The sequence below is a fragment of the Elaeis guineensis genome, chromosome 16 (assembly GCF_000442705.2).
Source record: "Elaeis guineensis isolate ETL-2024a chromosome 16, EG11, whole genome shotgun sequence".
Taxonomy (NCBI): Eukaryota; Viridiplantae; Streptophyta; class Magnoliopsida; order Arecales; family Arecaceae; genus Elaeis; species Elaeis guineensis.
Genome location: NC_026008.2, coordinates 41723577 through 41748298, shown reverse-complemented (window position 1 = coordinate 41748298; position 24722 = coordinate 41723577). Strand labels below are relative to the sequence as shown.

Sequence of the window (24722 nt, the reverse complement as noted above, 5' to 3'; positions counted from 1 at the left end):
TAATTCGATCGAATACATTTCATCTATTTATTAAATAAATTATATTAAATTAAATAATTTAAATATATTTTTAATGAATTAAATATATTAAATAAATTGAATTAAATGGATCATAAATATATTAAATAAATTAAATAAATTTTGAAATAATTTATTTGGTTCAATCCGATCGAAATATTAAATAAATTAAATAGATTAAATAAATTAATGTCAGAAATTTAAATTTAATTTAAATATTAAATAAATTAAATAAATTAATTTATTTATAATTTAAATTTATTAAATTTAAATTTAATTATAATAGATCAAACGTGAATCAAATTGATGGATTACATCATATATTTTGAGCGTTACTCAAGAGTTTTCTCGTGAAGTCGTCGATCAAATATGTTTCCATGTTTCAAGCTGGCTCCCACTATGTCCGCACAATGTTGGGTTTAACCCACGGCCAGTCACCCATGGAGGCCATTCCTCCAATCCCGGATTTTAGACACTTGAGCCCAGAGCTGAAACGCTAGAGCCATCTGCCATGGAGCCCATCCCTCCAAGCTCGGATCTTAAACCCTAGAGCTATCTGCGATTGGCATTGCACTTCTCGCAGTCGTCTGAGAGAAAAATACACGGTAAAGCTTTCCAACCCGGCCCTCGCAGAGACCACGGCAATGGCGCTCGTCGCTTCCTCGAGCCGCCCCCGCTCCCTCCTCCTCCGCCACCACCTTCGCCTCCTCTCCTCCTCCCCATCTTCACCTCCGACCGCCCCCTCCGCCGCGGCGGCTCCCCTCTTCTCCGGTTACCACGCGTTCGACCCCGCTATCCGCCGCCTGGCCCGTGCTCGCCGCTTCTCCGACATCGAGGCCCTCCTCGAGGTCCTCAAGAAGGACCCGCGTGCCTCCAACGAGCTCTTCCTCGCTTCCGTCATTACTTCCTACGCCGCCGCCGGCATGCTCGACCACGCCCTCCGCACCCTCGACGAGGTTCCCTCCCTCGGCGCTCCCCGCACTGCTCTCTCCCTCAACGCCCTCCTCTCCGCCCTCAACCACTCCAAACTCCCTGCCTCCCGCCGCCGCGTCCCCGACCTCTTCGCCGACCTCACCCGCCGCCTCCCCATCGCCCCGGACAAGGTCTCCTACGGCATCCTCGTCAAGTCCCACTGCCTCGCGGGCGACGCTAAGAAGGCCCTCTCCGTCCTCAAGGAGATGGAGGAGAAAAAAATAGCGGTCACCACCGTCACCTACACCACCCTTCTGGATTCCTTCTATAAAGAGGGCAGGCCCGAGGAGGCCGAGAGATTGTGGAAGGAGATGGAGAAGAAGGGCTGCAAGCCCGATTTGCCGGCTTATAATGTCCGGGTGATGTACCGAGCCCGCGATGGGAAGCCACAAGACGTGCTTGATTTGATCAGAGAGATCGAGGCAGCAGGATTGAAGCCCGACACTATTACTTACAACTATCTTATGAGCTGTTATTGTAGTCATGGCCGCTTTGAGGAGGCAAAGAATGTGTACAAGGGTTTGAAGGAGAAGGGACGTGTTCCACATACTGCGACTTTCAGGAATTTGTTGGCTTCTTTATGTAAAATTGAGGATTTTGATGGGGGTTTGGAGGTGTTCATGGATAGTGTGAAGCTGCATAAGGTGCCAGATCTAGGGACGGTAAAGCTTCTGGTGGAGGGATTGATGAAGAAATCGAAGGTCAGAGCTGCAAAGAGGGTGGTTAGTGGGCTGAAGAAGAAATTTCCGGCAGATTTCACAGGGGATTGGAGGAAGCTTGAGAAGGTAGTTGGTGTGGATGTGGATGGAGATGGAGCTGAGCAAGCAGGAGTGGCTTAAGTATGTTCTTCCAAGTGGTTTGGATGGCATATGTGAGGATTAAGGTCTCTCTTGTTAAATCAATCATTTACAAGCAAATAGATGCCCAGATTTCATATGAATTGTTGTCCCCCTTATGCAAGCAGGTGAGATTGTCTGAATACAAGCCCAGTTTCTTTTTTGAGTGGCTTGAAGGCTGCATCACTGAATGAAATTGTATCTCCTGCACTTTGCTGGCAATAATATATGGTTTGCCTGGATGAGGTTTATTTTATAAGGTGCATTTATCAGTTCTGTTATCTGACATCTCTATAGTTGTTGTTATGATTAACTTTGTTTATTTTGCACTAAATCACTAGCTTTTCTGCTATCTGTGCTATATTGTGTTTATTATATAATATTACTATAGCGAATTTCCATGATAACGACCTTTTCTTGGAATAGCTATTATTGTCTGTAGCATATTCTCAAGCAATGATGGTTTATTTTCGTTGTACAATATTGTCTTCATAACCATTGATGTGTCTGAACTTATTTAGGATAATGAATAGCGAGAATACTTTGACATGTGTTCATCTTTTTTTGCAATCATATGTTTATATATTTGAAACATTAACTACTAATGCTGTGGGGCTTCAAGGTCTCTCCTTTTGTTTGCTGCCAGGCGCCTTGTTATTCTGCCAAAAGTTAAGAAAGGAATGAATAGCAGAATTGTACTACCTGGTTTTGCCTCTTGGGTCAAATCAAGGATTGTTATTGGATTGTTCATAAAATAGTGTCGAGTACTTTATATCCACAAGGGAGTTGGAGTTGTAAGATTTTTTTGGTAGATGGAAATTGGATTGCCTTGTGACTTTACATGTTAAAAGAAATCAAGCTAAAGATGACGGGAAAATTAAAAGGACTATCATTTTTTGCGGCAAAGCATCATTTGAAGTAACCAAATTTTTTGGCTCCCCTTTGAGTATTTACTTTTCCATTCATTCTTGATGATGGCATGATGATTAACTTAAGGTGATATAGGATGGCCTGCTTGCAATTGGAAGATAAAGGCAAGGAAACCATAACTATTTGATAAGAATTGACTTAAATTTGATAGAGGAGGTCTCTCTCAATTTTGGAAGGGAAAGGGGATAAAACCTTAGTGGTTTCAGGTTTTCTTCTTCCAAAAATCTTGGGAATTTGAGAAACGATTTGCATGACTGGGTGGATTAATGAATGAGAGGGCGAGTTGTTAATCACTCTCTTTCCTCTAATGAGGGGGTCAAAAAGGTGGTGAGCATTTAATAGTTTGCCCTTGTTTGTTTAATATTGCATGTGAAAGTGTTAGATTTATAGAATATACTATAGCAACTGTATTGCATACTCAAGGTGCTCTTGTAAAAGGGTCCATGATTACAATCAGTTATTTATTGCTCATGAATGTTATGGTGCATTGTTTATAGGGTAGACAAAGAGGTGACCTATGTGAGGAGGATATGTTGAATATTTATGTTAGGATGAAAATTCCACTCATCTACCATAGTCTTATCCATCTCAAATTCAGTGGGGGAAAATGGTGCTTATATAGACCGTGTGTCTTAGTCATGCCTAATCCTCTATTCTTGTTAATTCTTGTTCGAGCTTTAAATTTAGATGTTAGAAAGTTTTGAAACATGATCATCTATCCTCACAAAGTTATTCGTGGTTATGGGTCATCTTTTAGCAGGTTCATGGTGAATTATGAGGCCATGGGTCATCTACTTGTATTTCTCATGTTCCTTCTCATCCTCTTACCAATATTTTGATTGTTTGCAAGGGCAAATAGGCATGTTAATTATTTTGTGAACATTCTCCCTAAGTTCAACTTTTACATAGCATCCACCCACAAAGTTAATTTGGGCAAACATGTGGTGTCTAGGGTGAGCAAAAGATCCATAGATGAGGTCTATTAAGCAAAAAATGAAAAATCATGATTTTGATAGCTCTTGAAGATGTTCTACCAATGGCAATTGTACAATTTTTGCGTTTTGGGCCATCTCATCTTGCTCTAGTGAAATTATACTCTAGCATAACTTACTTGGCCTTCTGGTGTTGAAGATATACATACGACTTTTGAAGGGGTTTGATTTATTCTTTAATTAATTGAGGCGTTAGCATTGGCATTTGAAAGATATACTTGACCAAAGTTGTGGGAAAAGGTATATTTTTACTAAATAACTATTACCTAGAATATCTTCTAAAATCTATAACCTATGTAATTTTGAAAGAGAAGATTTGTTTCACAATGATATACTTAAGAAATAATAACTCCACATTATATAAGGTAAGTTCTCTAGATTATTTTCTTTGATATTTGGAGCTAACCTATCTTAACTATAGGGTTGGAACTAGGCCGAGTCAGGTCAGGTTTCATACAGCCTAGACCCGGCCTAGAAAATTTTTGTGGGCTTTGTACTGGGCCCAAGCTTAATGACTGTTTTGAAGGTTGAGGTCTCAGCCTGAGTCTAAGCCTGGCCTGGAGCCCAAACAAGCCCGCCATCTAAATTGAGTCCAAGCAGACCCAACCCAAGCCCAAGTTGGTGTGGCGGAGGGGGTGGGCAGCATCCTCCTCTTCCACTTCTCGATCTTCTTCCACTTCTTCATTGTCTCTTTAATGGCAATGCTAGTATGAATACTGTGAGGGAGGCGCTGCCGATTTTGAGCAATGAGGGTGGTAGAACGAGGAGAGTCTGAGAGAGACAGAGAGATTAGGAAGCGGAGTGGAAGTGGGATGGGCACCGGGAGAAGGGAGAGGGCATGAGGAGACTTGGGGAGAGAGATGTGTCATAGAAGTGGGATGGGCGCCGGGAGGAGAGAGAGGCACAATGAGAGTTAGAGAGAGAGGTGGCCCGGAAGGGGGATGGCATCGAAAGGAGGAAGAGGGCATTTGGGGGGGGGGGGGGGAGAGGGGGAGGTCATGTGGGAGTGGAGGTGGGGGTAGGTGGAGGTTTAGTGGGTACTTTAAGTTGGGCTTCCAGCTGGCCCGGTTTTCATTTGGGCTCTAGAACCTGAACCCAAACCCTTTTGGTTAGGCCCAAAGCCTGATTTGAAGCTGGTCCTACCTGATGGGCCCTGAGCTGGCTCGGGGCCTAGTTCTAACCCTACTTTGCAATCTTTGTGCTACCAATTTGTTAAGCCAATGTGGGATTTAGTGCTCCATCTATTTGAAGTTAATTTTCACTTCTTTTGTCCAAAAGAAAATGCATTGATATCGATCCATGAACCAAAATGAAACTTTTGTACATCATAATTGACATTCTATGAATAGTAATGAGGAGGAATCTTTTAATGTGCTGTTCTGGAGAATGAATGTTCCTTAATTTGTCAGCAATTTTCATCGTAAATGCTAATTATTTAATGTGGCATTTGGTAACATCCAAAACATTTAGCGATGAGAGCTTTGCTTAAGAATTAAGAAGAATTCTTCATTTTGGCCTTAAACTTTTTTCTGTTCTTATGCACTATATGCTGGTTACTTATGTCTTTATGTTGATGAGCTATCATCTAGAATCTTCATTCCGACCATGTTTTCTGAAGAGATTCAAAATCTCAGTTAAATTGCCTTTTAGTGTTCTGTAGGGTTTGTGAACTGCGTGATTAGAAAAATGTACATTTATCATGTCTAAAATTTAGCAAGCTCAAATGGTACTTGATGTTGACCTGGCATTTAGTCATTAAGTTGTTTTGTCTGGTGTTCCCCAAATTGTGGGTTCGCTGCAAGTTGGAATGTTGTTTTTGATTGATGAAGGGGCTGACTTCGATTTCTGATGGAGTACTTGATTGTGAGGAAGAAGGTGAGACAAATTACAGTTTCTTTTGGTTTGGAGTCATTCTCTAGTTGTTGCATAGTTCGGAAATTGTCTCAACTGGAGCATTTTGAAAAGGATATGACATGTTTACCAAGAAAAATGGAAATAACATAAACTGTGGTGGTATTGTAACTTTTAGACTTCTATCATAACACTATGTTCCATGTGCTGCTATTTAGTGGGCATGGACCAGCAATAGAAGCCCCAAGTTGCTAACTGGTGCTATTATTTTGACTAGGGCTTGAAGGAGTTGTTCTTGTGATAGGTTCTTCCTTGGAAGCCATCTAATAAATGCTCGTACCATCCCAGCCATCTCGTTCCTGTGGATAAATTGGAAATGTGCGGTTTTCTCTTGGAACTTTTGCTTGTGTCTAATTTACCAAAGTGGGATGTGGTCTGTTCACCATCAGTAGGCTCCTAGATATGTGCAGCTCAAAATAGAAATGCATTATTCTGCGAGATGATAAACCCTGATTCAATTTTGAATTGTAGTCAGTGCTTGACTGTAATATCTAGGATAACTCTTTTTTTCGACTTTTTATTTTCAATGACCAGCCTGGTTAATACTTAACAATGCTTGATGTGTCTCCCCTTTTCATTGGAAAATATAACATATGCTTTACTTGCTTCTGAAGAGTGAGACGTCTTAAATGTGGATTTCACTTCCTGCTTGCCTTTTCTGTTAAGTAGTTTGCTGTTAGAGATTAAATAGGATGTGAAGATCTCTGGTTACTGTTGGTGATGCTGCACCAGTGATCCTTGCAGTTAAGAAGGCTTAGTCAGTTTGTTCAAGGATCCAATCAATATATGCCGGAAAACTGCTGCACCCGGTAGCAAGAATATTTCGCAGGGAACCTGTGAATGCCCTCACCTCTAGCATTCTGCCACCTTGTCATTTTGATGTAGCCAAAGATTAGACCGAGAAGATTGTAGGTGTCAAATCTCATCATGCTGTTAGCGTGTCAAATGTCCTTCTATTGTCTTAATAATCTGAAAATATAACCTATAATTTTAAAATTAATTTTTTGCATTGTTGATCGAATCGAACCCTTGGATAGGCTTGATTGTTATCTCATTTTGCAACCATTTTTGTTCAGCCTTCATCATGAGCCTGTTAATTTTGCAGTGCTACATATGGATTATTGCGTACTTATCACCGTAAATAAACTAGTGAAATACCTGAGTCTTGGCCATGCAATACAGGAACGATTTCTATGTTTCCGTGCATTAAAAAAAAAAGGCTACAGAACTAGGGGCTTACTGCCGTTACAACAAATCCATCTTGGCTGCTGTGTTGCCTGACACATCGAACATAAAATAGCCATACCATCTCACTAGTTGTTCTTGCTCTCACAAACTCATGAGGTGTTGCAACGTACCTCCACCATGAGAGGAATCTATGTTCTTATTTCAGGGGGGACACTCTCTCAGCAACAGCAATCCATTTTCTCCACAAAGAATATAAAAATAAAAACGACATTCTGAAATGGTACAGTATGTTGGCATCCAAATGATGTGAAGGCTCCATTCCATATGCTTGCTGTGTGGTTACTGATTCGTTGAACTTATGCGGATCAACGCTTTCTTATTTATAAAGTACTAATTTGTTTGGCTTGCGTCCATTAGCCACTGATCTATGCACTGATGGAGCTCTGTTAAAGGCTTATTTATAACTTCTGGGACATGGGTGCTTTTTCTTATATTATGACATATGGTTGTATAGCATCGTTCAGAGTCCCTAACACACTTTTTTGGCTGATCAGATTTTTCTGAATAAAAAATGAGCTAAACACTTGGTTGGTAGGACTGTTCTTTTTAGGCTTTAGCTTTATCTCTTTCTAGGTTTGTGGTCCCATGAAAACAGATATCTTTTATTGCACCTTTGCTCTCTTTTGGATGCTTTGACCTCAAATACATCAGTAATTCTTCTGTTTCTTTCTCTTCCTTAATATATATATATATATATATATATATATATATATATATATATATATATATATATATATATATATATATATATATATATATATTGTGATATCTCATATGAGATCCATCTGAAATGTCCACAAACATGTCAAGCCATCTTAATTTTGTCTTTAGGTTATTGTCTTGAAAACTCTCTCTTCCTTGATTGGCCTCTATGGTAAAATAACAGTAAATGTCTCTACATATCCATGTTCTATCAACTGTTTCAAGTTATTTATCATGCAATATTTGAGCCAACAATATTGACAACTTTGTTTTTGGCAAAAGGCTCTCCAGAAATGACTCGCCAACTTCGATCATGATTTAGAGGGAAGAATCAAGAGATAGAACATGAAGGTACCGTGGAGAATCCGGGATGAAGGTAGTAAGTTCTGAATACAGGCTGGACTTTTTAGGGAAAATGGTGGAATCCCAATCAAAGCTTAAAGCATTTGGCCTGCAGACCAGCATCCAAATCTGAAGGGATTTCAGAGTTTGGATCTGAGGAATCTTTCTGCGAGTTTACTGCATCCTAAAGCCATAATTTAACAACTTTTCCCTTGTCAACAAATGCACCTGTTGGAAGGAACAGTGGAAAGCTTTACAGACTCCTCAAACGCTTCTATCACAATGATCTCAGAGGTGCTGCAATGTAACTATACTAAAAATTCAAGTCACAACTAAGATTGGAAGAAGAACTGCATTAAGGATGAAACAAAAGGATGTATCACCAAGAAATTTACAGTACCCTTGTTGCTTCCCTCCTAGAGCTCGACGACAACGGCAAGAACGCATGTATTGATCTTTTTAAAATAGAGACGAGAGAAGAAGAGGAATGAGGTGAGTCAACAGAGCCTAGGCATTCCCCTACTTCTATAGTGGCAGGTGCTGTCAATGGCCTTGGTCTTGACCATCTTAGACATCTGGCCCTTCATCTCCCTACACACCTTCTCCAAGTCTTTGACCTTGTTCTGCATTCTCTGTAAGTCGAGTCTCAACTCATCCTTCTCATCCAACGACTCTAGAGAAGGCCTCTCGGCCTCAGCCCTTGCAGTGCACATAACTAACCTTTGGGATGCATCTGTGTCAAGCCTATCCGTTCTGATAGTCTTGATATGAAGCTTGGATTGTTGTGCAGCCAATGCTTGGACAGCAACTCCTGGTGGGATCCTCTTGTTCTTGGCAAGGTCTTTGCAAGTCTCGAGCGTGAGTTTCTCATAGTTTAGGCATTGACATAGTCTCACGCGCTCCTCAATGTTCAGCTTTGGGTGTGACTTGAAAAAAAGTGAACAACAATGCAAAATAAGCCAATGTAGATGCTAGATGGATAGATAAATAGATAGATAGATGCTAGGTCGATACCTGGGAGTGATCTCAAGTTTTACGTAGGCACAAAAGTCTTTGTGGAATGTGAGGCGGACAAAAAAAAAAACACGGCTATGATAGAATATCTAGCCGAATCTGGCTACTAAAAATCATATGACGTAAATAAATCGTAGTACTTACATGAATTTTCGTAACAAAGTCCAAAAGGGCTCTCAAAAATCATTAAAAGAGGGTAGTTTTGGAATGTTATCCAAGCTAAGCAGCTGAAATGAAATATAAGTACAGCAGCGTCCGGTTGCCCAGTGCCAGCCATGAGACATGTGCCCCCTCCCCCAACCCCCCCCAACAATCATCTTGTACTCTAAAGTGAGGCATCATGTGCAAAAGGCTTCAATGAGTTCTTGGCAAGCAAACGAGTCTGTGCTTCCACTGTTACATTAGAGGGAAAGGAAAGAATGCTCCTTCAAGAAAAAAGGGGGAAGGAGGGATGCAATCTTAATTTTGAACATTATGTGAAGTATATTCCCTCCATTTGCCACCAAGGAAGTGAGACCAACAGAGGAAAAGAGAGATGATTACAGGGCAACATTTTGCTTGGTACAAGAAACAAAATCTATGAAGTTTCCAACCACCCACCTCTTGTACGCACATGAAATTAATCAGACATATTAAGGAAGGCAGTCCAAGAAACATACACAACCTATTAACTGTGCTTGACCAGAATTGCTTATATCGATCAATGCTTGAAAGTTAATAAACTGAAATGAGGAAAAATGGAAACCAACAAGTAATTTTAATTCAAAAAAAGGATAACAAAAGTAAAGTTGCATGAATAAAATCAGTTAATAATAACAAGAAAAGTTATTGCTATAGTCTCTAATGTATCAAGCCAGGTAGCAATCTTTCGGAAGCAAACCACAAAGTACTGCTGTCCATTCTCAGAATACCAATAACAATCTACCTATCAAACTACCCATATAACCACCAAGCGTAAACTCTAAGAAATTTAGAAATAGAGGCAATTATACTCCTGCCCATCTATCAACCCATCCATTATACTGAGGAAGGGAAAGAAAAGAAAGGATGATGGTAATGTGGCCTTACCTCAAGATAAATGTCTAAAGCTCTGTAGACCCCATCAAAGCAGTCCCTGGCAGAATCTGGCAGGCTCTCAGCCACCCCGAGAAACTTGGACACCTTCAAGCTCTGGTCAGGGGAGATCTCACCCAAGTACTTGTCTACCAACCTCCCAACCTTCTTCATACGTTGTAAAGGCATGACTCCCTCTCCTTCACTGACAAAGACTCTAACCAATCTAAGCACCAGATTCACATCATAGACAACCCCGTCATACCCTGATACCAAGAGATCATCCAAAGTGGCCTGGTCAAGCATCACACCCATCAGCCTCTCCAACTTACACCTACATTCTTTGCTCAAGCCCAGACCAGATACCAACCTCAGAACCCAAAACAGCCCCCTGCAAGAAAAGGTTGACCTCCCCATCAGCGCCACCCCATGGACTACAGTGTCTGCAAGGCCACCATATTGTAACTTGTCCAAGGTTGGGTTTTTGACTGTTTCTTTGAGGTAGTACAATAGGAACCTGGTAAGTATGAGGTTCTTGTTATCAGCACCATAGGCTCCAAGGATCCTCATGAACTTTTCTACGATGTTTGGGCCGAGAAGACTCAGGTCATCAAACCACCACTCCTTAGTGAAGCAAGTCTTCATGGTTTCAAGGGTCTTGGTGGAAGAGGAGCACCTGAATCCGGATGTATCAGGGGATGAGCAGGAGGAGGAGGAAGGCAGTAGGGTGCCTAGTGTTAGCGGAACCTCCGAATTGGCTGAGATCTTTGCGAGGAGTGAGGCAATGAGCTTTAGGATTAGGCCACATGAATCTGCCATGGAAAAGAAAAGCTCACAAATCTTCAAGGCTGTCAAGATGTCACCCCAGGTCCAGTAGAAGACGTCATCCAAGAAGGTGTCAGTCTGCCTCAGAAGATTGCAGGTGGAGAACTCTTCGGTCATCTCGAGGAAGATGGCGCCGCAGTGGAGTACACTGACATTGGCTGGGCTCATGGTAATTCTCCCACTGTTGTAGCAGAATCTTGATACCAGCTCAAACCCCTCTGGGCCTCCAGGAAACTCCATTATCGTTAGCCCTGAGCCCTTTGCTTGGCATCTCCTCTTCTCTTGCTTCACCATCTTCTTCAGTCTTCCTGAGAATGAGCAGAGAACCCTCTGCAGGAAAGAAGCAAGGAGAAGAAAAACGCAAAGAAACCTTAGAAATTCTCTTGAAAGAATCTATAGAGATGTGAAGAAGAGGTTTTCGGTTTCAAGATTACTTGATGGACGAGGAAGGTGTGCTGTCCATTGATGCGAACCTTGAGATCGCAGAGATCCTTCATGGCTTCGTGGAGTTGAATGATCCGGAGTGGAGAAAGGGATGAGAGATACAAAAGTTAGTGGAGAAACAATGGAAAGAGAGCTGCGGGTTGTAATATGTTCAAAAGGAAGAAGATTTGGGGGCTTCACATATTACAGTTGTGTTAATAGTTATATTGGTAGATAGATAACGCATGCATGCAGAAATAGTGGTTATCTGTTTGTGCTTTATATTTCCTAGCAAACACTTTGGGTTACTTCTCCCATGTGAGAGAGGGCTCTCTATTACTGCCCTTATTATTTTTGCCATGAAAAGTTTTGGATTTTGTCTGAAGCTGTTGTCAGCCACTAGAAGTCAAGCATTCTTTTGGTTTACTATTCTTGAATGGCTTTATCATTTATGTCGGGACCATTTATAGTTTTTCTATATGGGCTTACATCCAAGGCCATGTGGAGATTGGAGGCAGAAGGCTTTCAATCAGAAGGATGCATGAAAAAGGGTAAATCCAAGGGCCTATCCAGGGGGAGAGGGACCACCTTTGTGGAATTCAATAAAACAGCCACCTTGGTGAGAAAGAACCAATGGGCGGAATAGGAGAGGAGCATCTTTTCTTTCATTGGGGGTGAATTGGGAGCTTCTTTGACTCGTTCCCAAAGATGGAAGATGAAGGCAAGATTTGTGATGACTATGAAAGAGAAAGGATGGGATTAGGAAGTGGCCACCTTTTAAGCCCTGTGTGGGAGGGAAAGGCCAACATGTGGTGATATCTCATTTGGCAAGAAATCAGGAGCAACTTATGCTCATTAATAAGAGGAAGAGTGGATTAGTCAAATCTTTCTAGAATTCTAAGCCTATAACTTTGCCCCCAGATGACAAGAGTGTCCTGTTTATATCCAGAGAGCTCATGTCTTATCCTTGCTCCTAGGGGAAAAATAGTTACCCTACTAACACCCTATAAAGCAGTAGCAAGAGTTTGGTAATTTACTAATGACAAATATGCCTTTGGTTTCTCTATTTTTGGGCAATGCAATGAACATCTGTCTCTCCTAATGCCACCACCAAGGACATCCAACATCCCACCACTGCGAAAAAAAGATCACCCAGAAAGTAGGTTGCAAGTTGATCCAGAAAGGTCATGACCCAAACTGTATCTGGGTCTAGGAAAGGAAGCCCCTTCAGATGAAGTCAAGTAGCAAATGTTAATCAAGTTTTGGGTTGAATTAGATTGAAATTCGAAATTTATGGAGTAAAACACAATTTTTTTTGTACTGCTTCTCTTCAAGTCAAGTCAAATTTAATGTTGTTATTTAGGTTGGTTCGTTTCTGCTGGAATCAAATTATTCTGTCAAGAAAATCGAAGCATGTACTGGAGACTAGTTCTGCTCCGACTTGCGTACCTATGTCGCATCTGTTGAAATCAAAAAATTAGATAAAAGCATAATAAAATAATATTGGTAATGACTGTTTTAATGTAAATAGGTGGATAGTGATTCTTATTTAGCCAACATCTAATATAATAACTGTTGTATGATAAGATAAACAATACTTGGATATACAATTATTTCGCCTTTCTTGTTCATTATTTTCCACTGTAATGGTTAACGACAACCATGCTAATAGCCATTTTTTTTGTATTATCAAAATTTTAGTCCATAACTAAATAAAGTAGCCAATGATGGTTGTACAGTTATAAGGATGAGTGACAATCATATAGAAGTAATAAATTTTCTAACAAAATTCTTTAGAAAATTGCTAAAGCAATGTATAAGGTTAATAACCTATTACCATAACTCGGGGTTTAGCGGTGAAGGTCCTGCTGTGGGTCCTCCGTAGGCAGACATTTCAAGCAGATTAACACTGTTTCTTCGCAGTTATTTACAAAGATTTATTTATTATCCTAATATTGTAATGTTGGCTAGTAAGATTTTGTTCTTCCAGTTGGTGCTGGCCAGATTTTTGTGGTGCCAATGTTGGCAAAAATTTGAATGTAAAAGAGATGTCAAAAAAGAAAAGAAAAAGTTTGGCCTCAACGATTGTGTTTCTCCACAGCTTCCAAGATAATTCAAATGGCTCCATTTTTAGCAACTTGGGGCTCACGGGCGTTCAGGAATTTTTCTTCGATGCGAGCATCACAAATGACTTCATTGACTCCCAGTGCCATTGGGAACTCTCTTGGGAGTCATACCACATCCGAGAACGCAGTTTACGATCCCCAGTTTAGCCTATGCTTGGATTTCTTGTTCCAAACAACGACACGGCTGACAGGGGAGAAATACCCTCTTTGGGCCAACTTTGAGCTGTTGAGATTGAGGTGGGAGAAAACATTTTGGCTGCAGTGGACCAAACAGCGAGCTTTACTCCACTTGTACATCAAGCACCAGTCCATCATTTATCTTTCTACGTGTGGCTGAAATCGAGTCAGAGTCCACCTCATTGCTTCACATGCATTTTGTCCTGCAATTTATATGACTACCTTTTCTTTCCTTTAATTTTACTATGTTGTGTAGTAGGGAACTTTAAATTTAGTTTCAGCTGAACAATGAGAGTATAGTTATCATTCCATACAAAAAATATATATATTCTTGATTAGGATGGGGTTATCAGCATCCACAAACCATGGGTACATTATAGGTTCTAGCTACTTGTAAGTGTATATGTTTATTTGGTATGCAAAATAAAATCACAATGAGTTGTTTCCTAGCATTTTTTTCCCCCTCAGAGCAAACATTCCTAGCTAGATTTGATGAAATCTAGTCCTATCTTTCAAATTATGTACTGAATCAATTTTTTTTACAAGGAAAAAAAACAAGAGTTTTTTTAATCTAATCTAGTTCAATTTAACACAATTGAAAGCACTAGCTCAACTAGAACGAACCCTGCTTGTCATAAAAGATTTAGATGGAACATGAGTCAAAAATTGCTTAAAATAAAAAGTTGAATGGACAATTCAAGAAGTCTCATTCAACTCATCTGGCATAATCACATTGCTCATTTGGCTGGTAGGAGGTTCAATGCCAGTGCATAAAGTGCCACATTCGGATTATGAGATTCCTAAGTTACATTAATGTTGCTCAAGTAAAATCCAGCATGACAGTATGAAGGCCTAAATCAAACAATGTGCTAGAACCTAAAGCGTTTACCGCATAGCACATTTGGCGATATTTTATGATAAGTGAAAGCAGTGGAATAACACACCAGGCTAATTAATGGATCCTACATCAATAATGAAGTGTGAGTGCATTTGTAAGTTCTGAATTTGATCGGGATGGCGGTTTTCTCACCATGCTGCTTTTCTAAACAGGGATTAAACTGACAACTGCCAATGTCCATGTGATTGGATCTTTTCAATTCCAACAGACTAGAAGATCCCAAAAAAAACCAAGAAAATACAACAAAATAGAACAGTGAATGGTTGGCTCATTCAAAAGAATAAGGGGACAAAACCTTGTTTTCTTACACTCACAGGCCAGGCCAGGCCTGGGTAAAGCATCCATGAGGCAGAGGACTGACTCAGGGTCATAATATGTTCGTGGCCATAGCTGGAGACACGCTTTCACACGGAGCAATGCAGAGACCTGACGCAGTGCCACGACACCAGGGGGAGCGGGGGGCGCTGAGTTGTTCCATTCCGTGGCCGGAGACCATGTCTCTAACCAATCCCTTAAGTTGCCTTCTAGCGTGAAGAAAGCTTAACAGTTATGAGGAGCTACTTGATTGTTTGGGCTAGGATTTAAACACAGGCAGGACAGCAACTTGTTAACGACCAGGATCCTCTATGATGCCCCAGCGCACATTAGAGTGCCGTGCATCTCTAAATAGCTGCCATACGGCTATCAAACAAGATACACCATTGTTGCGGCCAATCGCCTCGTCGTCCGATCGCCGGAGAGCGTGCACCTGCAAAAGGAAGTCCGCACTGACCGGAGGCGGCTCCGGCGGGGACCCTCCGACGGTCAAGTCAGAGAGGTGACTGGGCAACAGTGAAATGTAGACGGAGAGCTCTGAGAAAGAGAGAGAGAGAGAGGAGCGAGCCTGCGTATGTGGGAGAGACGGGCGGATCGATCCCTTGCACTGTTGCCTTCCCCGGTATATATAGTGGAGCTAGATATGGCGCCGTCATTAATGGCGCGGACAAGTGAGGAACTGTCAACTCACTGTGGACTGTCAGAGTCGCCGTGAAAACGTCATGTCGCCGTGTGGCCGTCCAATCACCAGGGTTGACCCGGCTCTCGACGGGATAATGCCCCTAGGTGACTGTGCCGCATGTCCGTGTCAGAGCTGACAACGTCTGGCGGCTGTACGGTGGTTGGAGGAGCCGACCGACCCAAAGTCGGTAGCCAGCTGAGTGGTGTCGGGCCCCTCCATTGATCGGCGAGCATCATGTAAGTCGGCCATCAGACCCCCGGGTTCAGTCGGTCGGGATGGTTATGCCCGACATACTTCCGGCCGGCGATGGGCCGTTGAATGGCCGGCAGTTAACCGCTGATGGCATCCGTCAGTCGGTCGCCCCGACCGACTATCGCTCGGTCTATCGGCCAGTCGGAGTCGTCCGTCAGTCGGTCGGTCGGGCCGTCAGTCGGTCGGTCGGGCCGTCAGTCGGTCGGGCCCTCCGACAGTCGGTCGGTCGGTCGGTGGGTATCCCCCAACAGTTGCCCCCCTCCACTCCTAAGTCAGGTGGTGAGCTGGCCGATGCTTCCATTCGGGCAGCAATCCTGGACGACTGGGAGTGGATTTGTCGCACGTGTAGATCCGACCGTACCGCCAGATGATCCGATGTCAGACGCCTCATGAATGTCCAGCGATCCGGATGTCTAGTCGATGTCAGAGGTCACGTCAGCGTCAGGTGTCAGACGCCACGTTCCGTCGTCGTCAGACGTTGCGTCGGTGTCAGAAGATCGGGCGCCGGACGATACGGCATCAGGCGACCGGATATTCGGCGCCGATCGCGCGAGAGTGGGGCGCTGTCAGGCGTCCCGTCGGGAACGCGAACCGGCGCGGGTGCGTGAATGCGGAGCCGCGCCCCGCGTGCCGCGTGTCACGGTGGTTGGCCGGCGCCCCCTCCGGCATTTAATGCGGGCGGTGCGGCCGTCCCGGGGCGGGGCGCGCCGAATCCTCCGCCAACCGCCGGGCGCCACGCGTCGCGCATCTGCAGGTCTTCGGTCGGCGCGGAAGGATCTCGGCCGTCGGTCGGCCCTATATATATAGGACCTCCCGGACCCCTGACCCACGCTTGCCATTTCGCTGGGGAAACTCTGTCCGGGCGATTTCTCAGTCGTCGCGGGCAGAGCTCTTCTTCGCTTCCGGAGGGTCCATCTGGTTCGTGGTCCCCTCTTCCCCTTCTTCTTCCTTCTCTTCTCCTTCTTCTTCCTTCGGTTCCTGCATAATGACCAGGAAACCGACTCAGGGAGCTCGGTCGGGGAACCCGACCGACGACTCCCGATCGGCTCTGGAAGATGAGGCCTCCTCGCTTTCGGGGCCGAACGTCGATCGGCTTCGGGAGCACTATCGCATCCCGGAGCAGTTTCGGCTCTCCGCTCCAGGAGCCGGCGGTCGGGTCAACAACCCCCCGCCTGGCGATCTGGCGCTGTACGTTGAAGACCTTCGCGCGGGTCTTCGACTTCCGATTCCGGAGTTCGTCCGGAATCTACTTGATTACTACGGACTCTGTCCGGTGCAGCTGGCGCCGAACTCTGTTCGTCTAATCATTTCCTTCGCGCTGTTGTGTCAGCTCTTGCCGACCAACCCCCGCGTTTCACTCTTCCGGGCCTTCTTTGTGCTCCGACCCCACCCTAAAGCCCGAGGGTGGTGGCTCTTCAACCCCCGGAAGGGTCTTGCTTTCATAACTGGTCTCCCATCGTCCATTCATGGATGGAAGAACCAGTTTTTCTTTGTTTCCTCTTCTTCTCCTTGGGGCTTTCCTTCTCGTTGGGGTATACCCCGAACCGAGGCCAACGACAACAGTCGGGTGGAGGCGGACGACCGGGAGGACTTCCACCGACTGAAGGATATGTCGGTACCGAAGCAGAGGGAGCTTGTTACCGAACAAGCTCTCTATGACGCCGGCTTGAGTATGGTCCCCCGAATAGGTATCGCCCGATCCCCCGGCTTCTCTTTTTGTTCGGCTTTTGGTCAGCTTTTGGTCCGGCCTTTAACACTCTTGTCGGTATTGCAGGGACACCGCCAAGGATGAGGCCGACGGATGCTGAGATTCGGCAGTTTGCCACGAGGAAGAGGCCAGCGTCGGGGGCCGGCCCTTCGCGCCCTGCAAAGAAACCAGCCCCAGCCCCGCCGACCGTCGAGGCGTCGGCAACCGACCAGTCGGAGCCGGTCATTGCTCTCGCGGCTCCGATGGTCCACGCTGAGGAGAGGCCGACTGAGGAGGTGGCCGAAGGAATATCGGCGGCTTCGCCGGTGCAGGTGGAGCCGGATAGTGTTCGAGAAACCGAACATCGTCCGACGGCGTCCGTTGGAGCAACGGGGGGCGCCGGGTCGAACTCCAGCGTCCCGTCGCTGCCAATCCCGTCGGTCGGGGCGGCTGATCGGGGGAAAGCCCCGATGGAGCCCGTGGAGGAGGATAGGTCGGGGAGCCGCTCGATGCCTCCCAGCGCATACTACCCCGAGGGTGCGTCGGCGTTGGCCGACCATAACCTTGCGAGGAGGTTGTGCCAAGGGATCCTCCTCCCAGCCGACGTAGAGTCGCTGCGGTCTCGGCAGGTGGCCGAGATGCTGTCGCGGTTCTACCCGACGATGGTCGAGGTAAGCTTCGCATCACCTTTCTTTTAACTTAGAAGTTTTTCTGGTCATGCGATTCTGACGAAGCTTTTTGATCGGCAGCTGATCTTCACAATGTCCGAACTGGAGGCCGGGTACCGGAGGTTCGGCAACGTTCGGGCAGCCTTCAAGGAGAAGTCGGCAGCGGCCGAAGCTGAGAGGGCAATGTTGGCCTACCAACTCCAGCAGTCGGCCGACCGGGAGGCCAAGTTAGTCGACGAGGTCTCCTGGCTTGGGTCCGAACTCCGGTCGGCCAAGAAGGAGGCCAAGCACAAAGGTCGGGCCGTGCGTCGCCTTCGGCGTGAACGGGATGGTGCCATAGCCGAACTCCAAGGGGAACGCGAGCAACTTCGGGTCAGCCTGGAGAAGCTTGCTGAAGCCGAAGAGGAGCTGTCCATCGCCCAGGTCGACGCCGAAATGGCTAAGGCCGAGGTGGAGTCGGCGAGGCAGGAGCTCGCCCGTGCTGAGGACGAGGCAAGGTCGGTGAGGGAGTCGGCCGATCGGGCAGTGGAGGACTTCCGGTCCTCCGACCAATACCGAGAGGAGATGCTCGAATCGGGCTTCGCCTCATACCGGGTCGGGTTCGAGGACGGCCGGGACTCCGTCCAAGCCTTGTACCCAGAGCTGGACGTCAGCCGCGTCGTCCCGCCGCTAGCCGAGGAGGAAGGAGTCGAAGGAGAAGGAACGGAGGAGATGGCCGACCAGCCGTCGGGAGGCGTCATCGTGGTGGAGGAGGCCATCCCGGAGCAGGTGCCGACCGAAGTTCTTTTGCCGACTGAAGCCCATCCTTCGGCGGCCGACCCAACGCCGCTTATGGCCGAGACGCCGATCATCCCCGATCCTCCGTTGGTCGAAGAGATCGACTAGGACGGATGATCGGCCCTGCCGACTATCTTTACTTTTTATTTTTTATTTTTTTTTTGAAAATACATGTAATCGGGCTTCGACCCGACTTTGTAATTTCTTTTCATCAATGAATGAAACTTTCTTCTTTTTCTTCTTGTTTGTAATGCCGATTAGTGCTGCGATGTCGAACTTTAGTCGCTAACTTAAGCAAGTCACTAACCCACGTAAGTCGGTAGGACTTTGATAACTTGCGCAGCCCCGAAAGGAGAATGGGTCCCGACTTTAGGTCGGCCTCCGATAGTCGAAGTCGTCAGTCGGGTGCATCCATTGAGTCGGGAGCCGACCGAACCTGGCAAAGGTTCGGTAGACGGACTTCCATAGATGCATTTAGTCGGTCGTCGTCCGGCGCAGTGTCGGGGGAACGATAGTAAGTCGGGTCCCCATGCTCTTGCGTCGGGTTCTGTGTCTTTTGACAGACGGTGGCAAGCCGAATGTCGTTCAGCCGGCCGTAGGTCGGTCGGCAAGTCGTGGATGCGACTAAGGTCGCGTCGTGTGATAGACGGTGGTAAGCCGAATATCCCTCGACCGACCGTAGCCTGGTCGGAAGTCGCGACAATAGTCGCGTGGGCTTTTAGCCTTTCTTTAGTCGGGGCCCGATCGGCCTGTCGGCCGATGGATTCTGCCCGAAAATTCGACCGTAGAAGGAGTATGAACTCCCGTCGCAACAGATGCATCGGCCTTTGTCAGGGGTGGATGTGTTGCCGAAAGTCGAAGGAGTGTAACTCCCGTTTGTAAGAGTCCGTCGGCCCTTGTGAAGGTCCGACGAGTCGTCGAAGGAGTGTCGACTCCTGTTATTGTAGATGCGTCGGTGCTCGCAAGAGTCCGATGCGTCGTCGGTGCTAGGTCCACGTCGATACGTTGTGGCTGAGCGCCGATCACTAGTCGAAGAGTTAAAACTCCGAACTTTCAAACTGGACTTGTATTCCGACTATCGAATTACAAAATTCACTGATAATACAGCTTCAAATTGTCGGCGTTCCAAGTTCGTGGAATGAGCTTCCCCTCAAGGGTCTCCAGCCGATAGGCTCTCGGCCTGAAGGTGTCTGCAACCTTGTAGGGTCCTTCCCAGTTTGGAGCCAGCTTCCCTTGGTCCAAGGGCTTCGACACTTCTGCCTTCCTCAAGACCAGGTCGCCAGGCCTGAAAAGCTTTGGTTTGACCTTGGCGTTGTAGTACCGGGCGACCCTCTGTCGGTACGAAGCCATTCGGATTTGAGCCTCGTCTCGCAGCTCGGGGAGGAGGTCTAGGTCGGCCCTCCGACTCTCAGAGTTGTCTGGCTCTCGGTACTGCTCGACCCTTGAAGATGGTAGGCCAATTTCGAGCGGGATCATCGCCTCTGTCCCGTAGGCCAAACTGAACGGCGACTCCCCGGTCGGGACGCGGGGGGTCGTCCGGTAAGCCCACAGAATGGAGCCCAGCTCATCGACCCAGAGACCTTTGGCTTCGTTGAGTCGGGTCTTGAGTCCATGGAGCAAGGTCCGGTTGGTCACCTCAACCTCACCGTTGGACTGTGGGTGCCCGACTGAAGTTAATCGATGCCGGATGTGGAACCTGGCGCAGAAGTCTCTGAAGTCTTGGTTGTCGAATTGCCGTCCGTTGTCGGTGATGATGGTGTGCGGCAATCCGAACCTGAAGATGATGGACTTTTGGATGAAGTCCTCCATCTTCCGCTCGGTGATCTGCGCCAAGGGCTCGGCCTCGACCCACTTCGTGAAGTAGTCGATGGCGACAACGATGAATTTTCTTTGGCCCGACGCTGGTGGGAATGGACCGAGAATGTCGACTCCCCACTGGGCGAAGGGCCACGGAGCGACAATGGGAGCGATTTGGCTGGCCGGTTGGTGCTGGATATTGGCATACTTTTGGCATGGCTCGCACCTCCGGACCAACTCTGCCGCATCCCTCTTCATGGTCGGCCAGTAGTAGCCTTGTCGCAGGACCTTGAAGGCTAGGGACTTGCCCCCCAAGTGATTCCCACAAATTCCTTTGTGAACCTCTCGGAGAGCGTAGTCGGCGTCGTTCGGCCCCAAGCACCTGAGCAAAGGGAGGAAAAACGACCTTTTGTAGAGTCGGCCGTCCATGATCACATATTGCGAGGCCGACCAATGGAGTCGCTTGGCCTCCACGGGATCTTCGGGACTGATCCCGTCGGTCAGGTACCGGACGATCGGGTCCATCCAACTTGGTTCGGACGTTAGCTGCTGCACTTCTCCGACCCGATCGATGCTCGGTTGCTGGAGATTTTCGACGAACGTCCGACCCAAAGAGTCATAGGCCGACGTTGCCAATCTGGAGAGAGCATCGGCACGGGCATTCTCCATCCTGGGGATGTGGGAGATCTTGAAATACTCGAGGCGCGCCACGAGGTCCTTCACCTTCTGAAGGTACTTGATCATGGTCGGATCTCGCGCTTCGAATTCTCTCTTGACCTGCCCCACGATCAGCTGAGAGTCGGAGAATGCCCGGAGGCTGTCGATGCCCAGCTCCTTCACCATCCTCAAGCCGGCGAGGAGTGCCTCGTATTCGGCTTGATTGTTGGAGGCCTTGAAATCGAACCGGAGGGCGTATTCGGTGACTACCCCATCCGAATTCGTGAGCAGGAGCCCGGCCCCGCTTCCCTGAGCGTTGGAGGCTCCGTCGATGTGGAGTACCCAGGTGGAGATCGGGTCTGGCTCAGAGACCGCATCTCGTCCCAGGTCTTCAGCTCCCGACCCATGGTCGGTCGTCGGGCATTCGGCGATAAAGTTGGCCAAGACCTGGGCCTTCAGGGCAGGCCTTGGTCGGTATTGAATGTCGAACTCGCTAAGCTTCATTGCCCACTTAGCGAGTCGTCCAGATGTGTCGGGCCGGCGCAGTACTGCCCTCAGGGGCTGGTTGGTGAGTACCACGATGGCGTGGGCCTGGAAGTACGGTCGAAGCCGTTGCGCGGAGACGGTCAGGGCGAAAATCATCCTTTTCGTCTCCGAGTATCTGGCTTCGGCGCCGTGGAGCACTTTGCTGGTGTAGTAGATGGGCTGTGAGTTCGGCACTCGTTTTTTCGAACGAGCACCGAACTGATCGCCTCGGAAGATGTGGCCAAGTAGAGATACAAGGTCTCCCCGACCTACGGCTTTACGAGCAGCGGCGGGGAAGCCAGGTACCTTTTCAGGTCTTCAAAGGCCTGCTCGCACTCATCCGACCAAGAGAAACCGTCCGCTTGACACAGAATCTTGAAGAATGGGAGGCACCTTTCAGCCGACCGGGAGATGAATCGGCTAAGAGCGACGATTCTTCCGTTCAGCTGTTGGACCTCCTTCTTGGTGTTCGGATGACGCATGTTGAGGATTGCCTTTATCTTCTCAGGGTTGGCCTCGATCCCTCTCTGAGAAATGAGGAAACCAAGGAACTTCCCTGAGGTCACCCCGAAAGCGCACTTGGTCGGGTTGAGCTTCATTCGGTGTCGTCGAAGGGTGCAAAAGGTCTCCTCGAGATCCTGAACATGGTCCGGGATCTGCGTGCTCTTTACCAGCATGTCGTCCACGTACACCTCCATGTTACGCCCGATCTGGTCTTTAAAGACCTTATTGACGAGTCGCTGGTAGGTGGCGCCGGCGTTCTTCAATCCGAAGGGCATCACCCGATAACAGTAGAGGCCCTTGGGAGTTACGAACGCGGTGTGCTCCTCGTCTTCAGGCGCCATCCGGATCTGGTTGTACCCGGCAAAGGCGTCCATGAAGCTGAGCAGTCGAAATCCGGACGTCGCATCCACCAGCTGGTCGATCTTCGGAAGTGGGAAGCTATCCTTTGGACAGGCTCTGTTGAGGTCGGTATAGTCGATGCAGATCCTCCACTTTCCGTTGGCTTTCTTGACCATGACGACATTGGCGAGCCAGTCGGGATACGTGGATTCCCGAATGAAGCCTGCTTCGAGTAGCTTGTCCACTTCTTCGTCGATGGCCCTCTGCCTTTCTGGGGCGAAGGACCTTTTCTTCTGCCTCACCGGCTTCATCGTCGGGTCGATGTTGAGTCGGTGAGTTATCGTTTCCGGAGGGATGCCCGACATATCCGCTGCTGACCAAGCAAATATGTCGGCATTGGCCGTCAGCAGCTCTGTCAGTCGGCATCGTTCGGCGTCGGGCAATTGAGATCCGACCCAAACTTTCCTGTCGGGACTTTCTCCTATCGGGATCGCCTCGAGCTGCTCGGCGGGCGAACCCCGTTCTTCCTCCTCCCTTTGGTCCAGCTTGTCGATGGTCAGAGGATCCTTCGTCTCGTTGCTTTGAGCGGAGATTTGGAAGCATCGTCGGGCGAGCTGTTGATCTCCGCACATCTCCCCGACTCCGTTTTTGGTCGGAAATCGAACAAGGAGATGGTACGTCGAGACGATCGCCTTGAGGGCGTTCAGCCCGGGTCGCCCAAGTATGGCGTTGTAGGCCGAAGGAACTTGGACGACCGCGAAAGTGAGGAAGACCGTGCTTTGCCGTGGTTCGGTGCCGACCGTCACGGGCAGGGTAATTTCTCCCTCTGTCGTGACGGTGTCTCCGGCAAAGCCGATCAGGGGCACAGGGACCCTCCTAAGTCGGTCAGTTGAAAGTCGCATTCGGGAGAAGGTCGAGTAAAACAAAATATTTGTCGAACTTTCATTATCAACAAAAATTCATTTTACATCATAATTGGCTATTATTGCCGACACAACAACAGCGTCGTCGTGGGGAGTCTGGATGCCCCGAACGTCATCTTCTGTGAAGGTGATTACGTCGTCCGGGCGTGGCCTTTTCGTCGGCTCCCCTCCTGCAGACGTCCCCGGCCCCAGCCGCTTGGAGATCATGTTGATGACTCCGGCCGTCGGCTGGTTAGTCGGCGCCTCTTCAGTCGGCTGGGGGCGTCGATCGGTAATCGGTTGGGTCGGCGGACCCTTCCGGAATTTGCCGAGGTACCCCCGGCGGATGAGATTTTCGATCTCATCCTTCAACTGGATGCACCGCTCAGTGTCGTGGCCGTGGCTTTGATGGAACCGGCAGTACTTCCGATGGTCGAGGCCTTTTGCCTTCAGAGGCGGAGGCCGTCGTAGGTATTCCTCTCCCTCGATCTCCATCAGGATCTGCGTACGGGGAGCGGAGAGAGGAGTGTAGGAGTCGTACCTGGGACGCACCGGCCTCGGAGTCTGCTGCCGAGATGGCTTTTGGATTCGTCGGGGCGGTGAGACCCGACTATCGGTCGGGGGCCTGCTTGGTTCGGTGGGCTCCCGACCTTTTCTCCGCTTCTCCTTCGGGCCTCTGGGCTCGGCCAAGCGTCGGTCGGACGCTCCTTCGTCCGCGCGCATATACTTGTATGCGCGCTCCAGTAGCTCGGCATATGTTCGGGGGAGGGTCTTGTCCAGAGAATAAGTGAATCGGGACGACCTCAGGCCCCGCTTCATGGCTGAAACAGCCATGTCTTCGTTGAGGTCCCGGACCTCGAGCGTGGCCGCGTTGAATCGCGCCACGAAGTGTCGGAGCGTCTCGTTTTCTCCCTGCTTGAGGGAGAAAAGGCTGTCCGACGTTCGCGGCGGCTTTCGGCTAGTGCTGAAATGGACCACGAACGAGTGCTCGAGCTGCGCGAAGGAATGGATACTGCCCGATCGAAGACCGGAATACCAAGCCCTGGCAGCCTTGCGGAGCGTGGCGGGGAAGCCGATGCAGAAAAGAGCATCGGTTGCCCCTTGAATCGTCATGAGAGCTTTGTAGCTCTCGAGGTGGTCGACTGGGTCG

General features: G+C 47.8%; 2 protein-coding genes across 5 annotated transcripts; one reads left to right on the top strand and one right to left on the bottom strand.

Annotated features, from left to right (window-relative positions):
• Positions 1 to 439: 439 nt before the first annotated feature.
• Positions 440 to 7908, top strand: LOC105058936 (uncharacterized). Of its 4 annotated transcripts, none has more exons than XM_073249937.1 (2): positions 440 to 1861; positions 1955 to 2085. In XM_073249937.1, the coding sequence occupies exon 1, from the start codon at positions 663 to 665 to the stop codon at positions 1827 to 1829; it is 1167 nt and encodes a 388-aa protein (XP_073106038.1). In that variant the 5' UTR covers positions 440 to 662; the 3' UTR covers positions 1830 to 1861; positions 1955 to 2085. The 4 variants fall into 4 exon arrangements, 2 of the variants coding, with proteins under 2 accessions (XP_073106038.1, XP_073106037.1); XM_073249936.1 differs by having other exon boundaries at positions 440 to 1873; XR_012137431.1 differs by lacking the exon at positions 1955 to 2085 and adding an exon at positions 7892 to 7908 and having other exon boundaries at positions 441 to 1954.
• LOC105058935 (BTB/POZ domain-containing protein At3g19850) lies at positions 7889 to 11607 on the bottom strand. Its single transcript, XM_010942019.4, has 3 exons — positions 11278 to 11607; positions 10034 to 11173; positions 7889 to 8877 (listed from the first exon to the last, which is right to left on the bottom strand). Exons 1-3 carry the CDS (start codon positions 11338 to 11340, stop codon positions 8449 to 8451), a joined length of 1632 nt encoding a protein of 543 aa, XP_010940321.1. The 5' UTR covers positions 11341 to 11607; the 3' UTR covers positions 7889 to 8448.
• Between the last annotated feature and the right edge of the window lie 13115 nt (positions 11608 to 24722).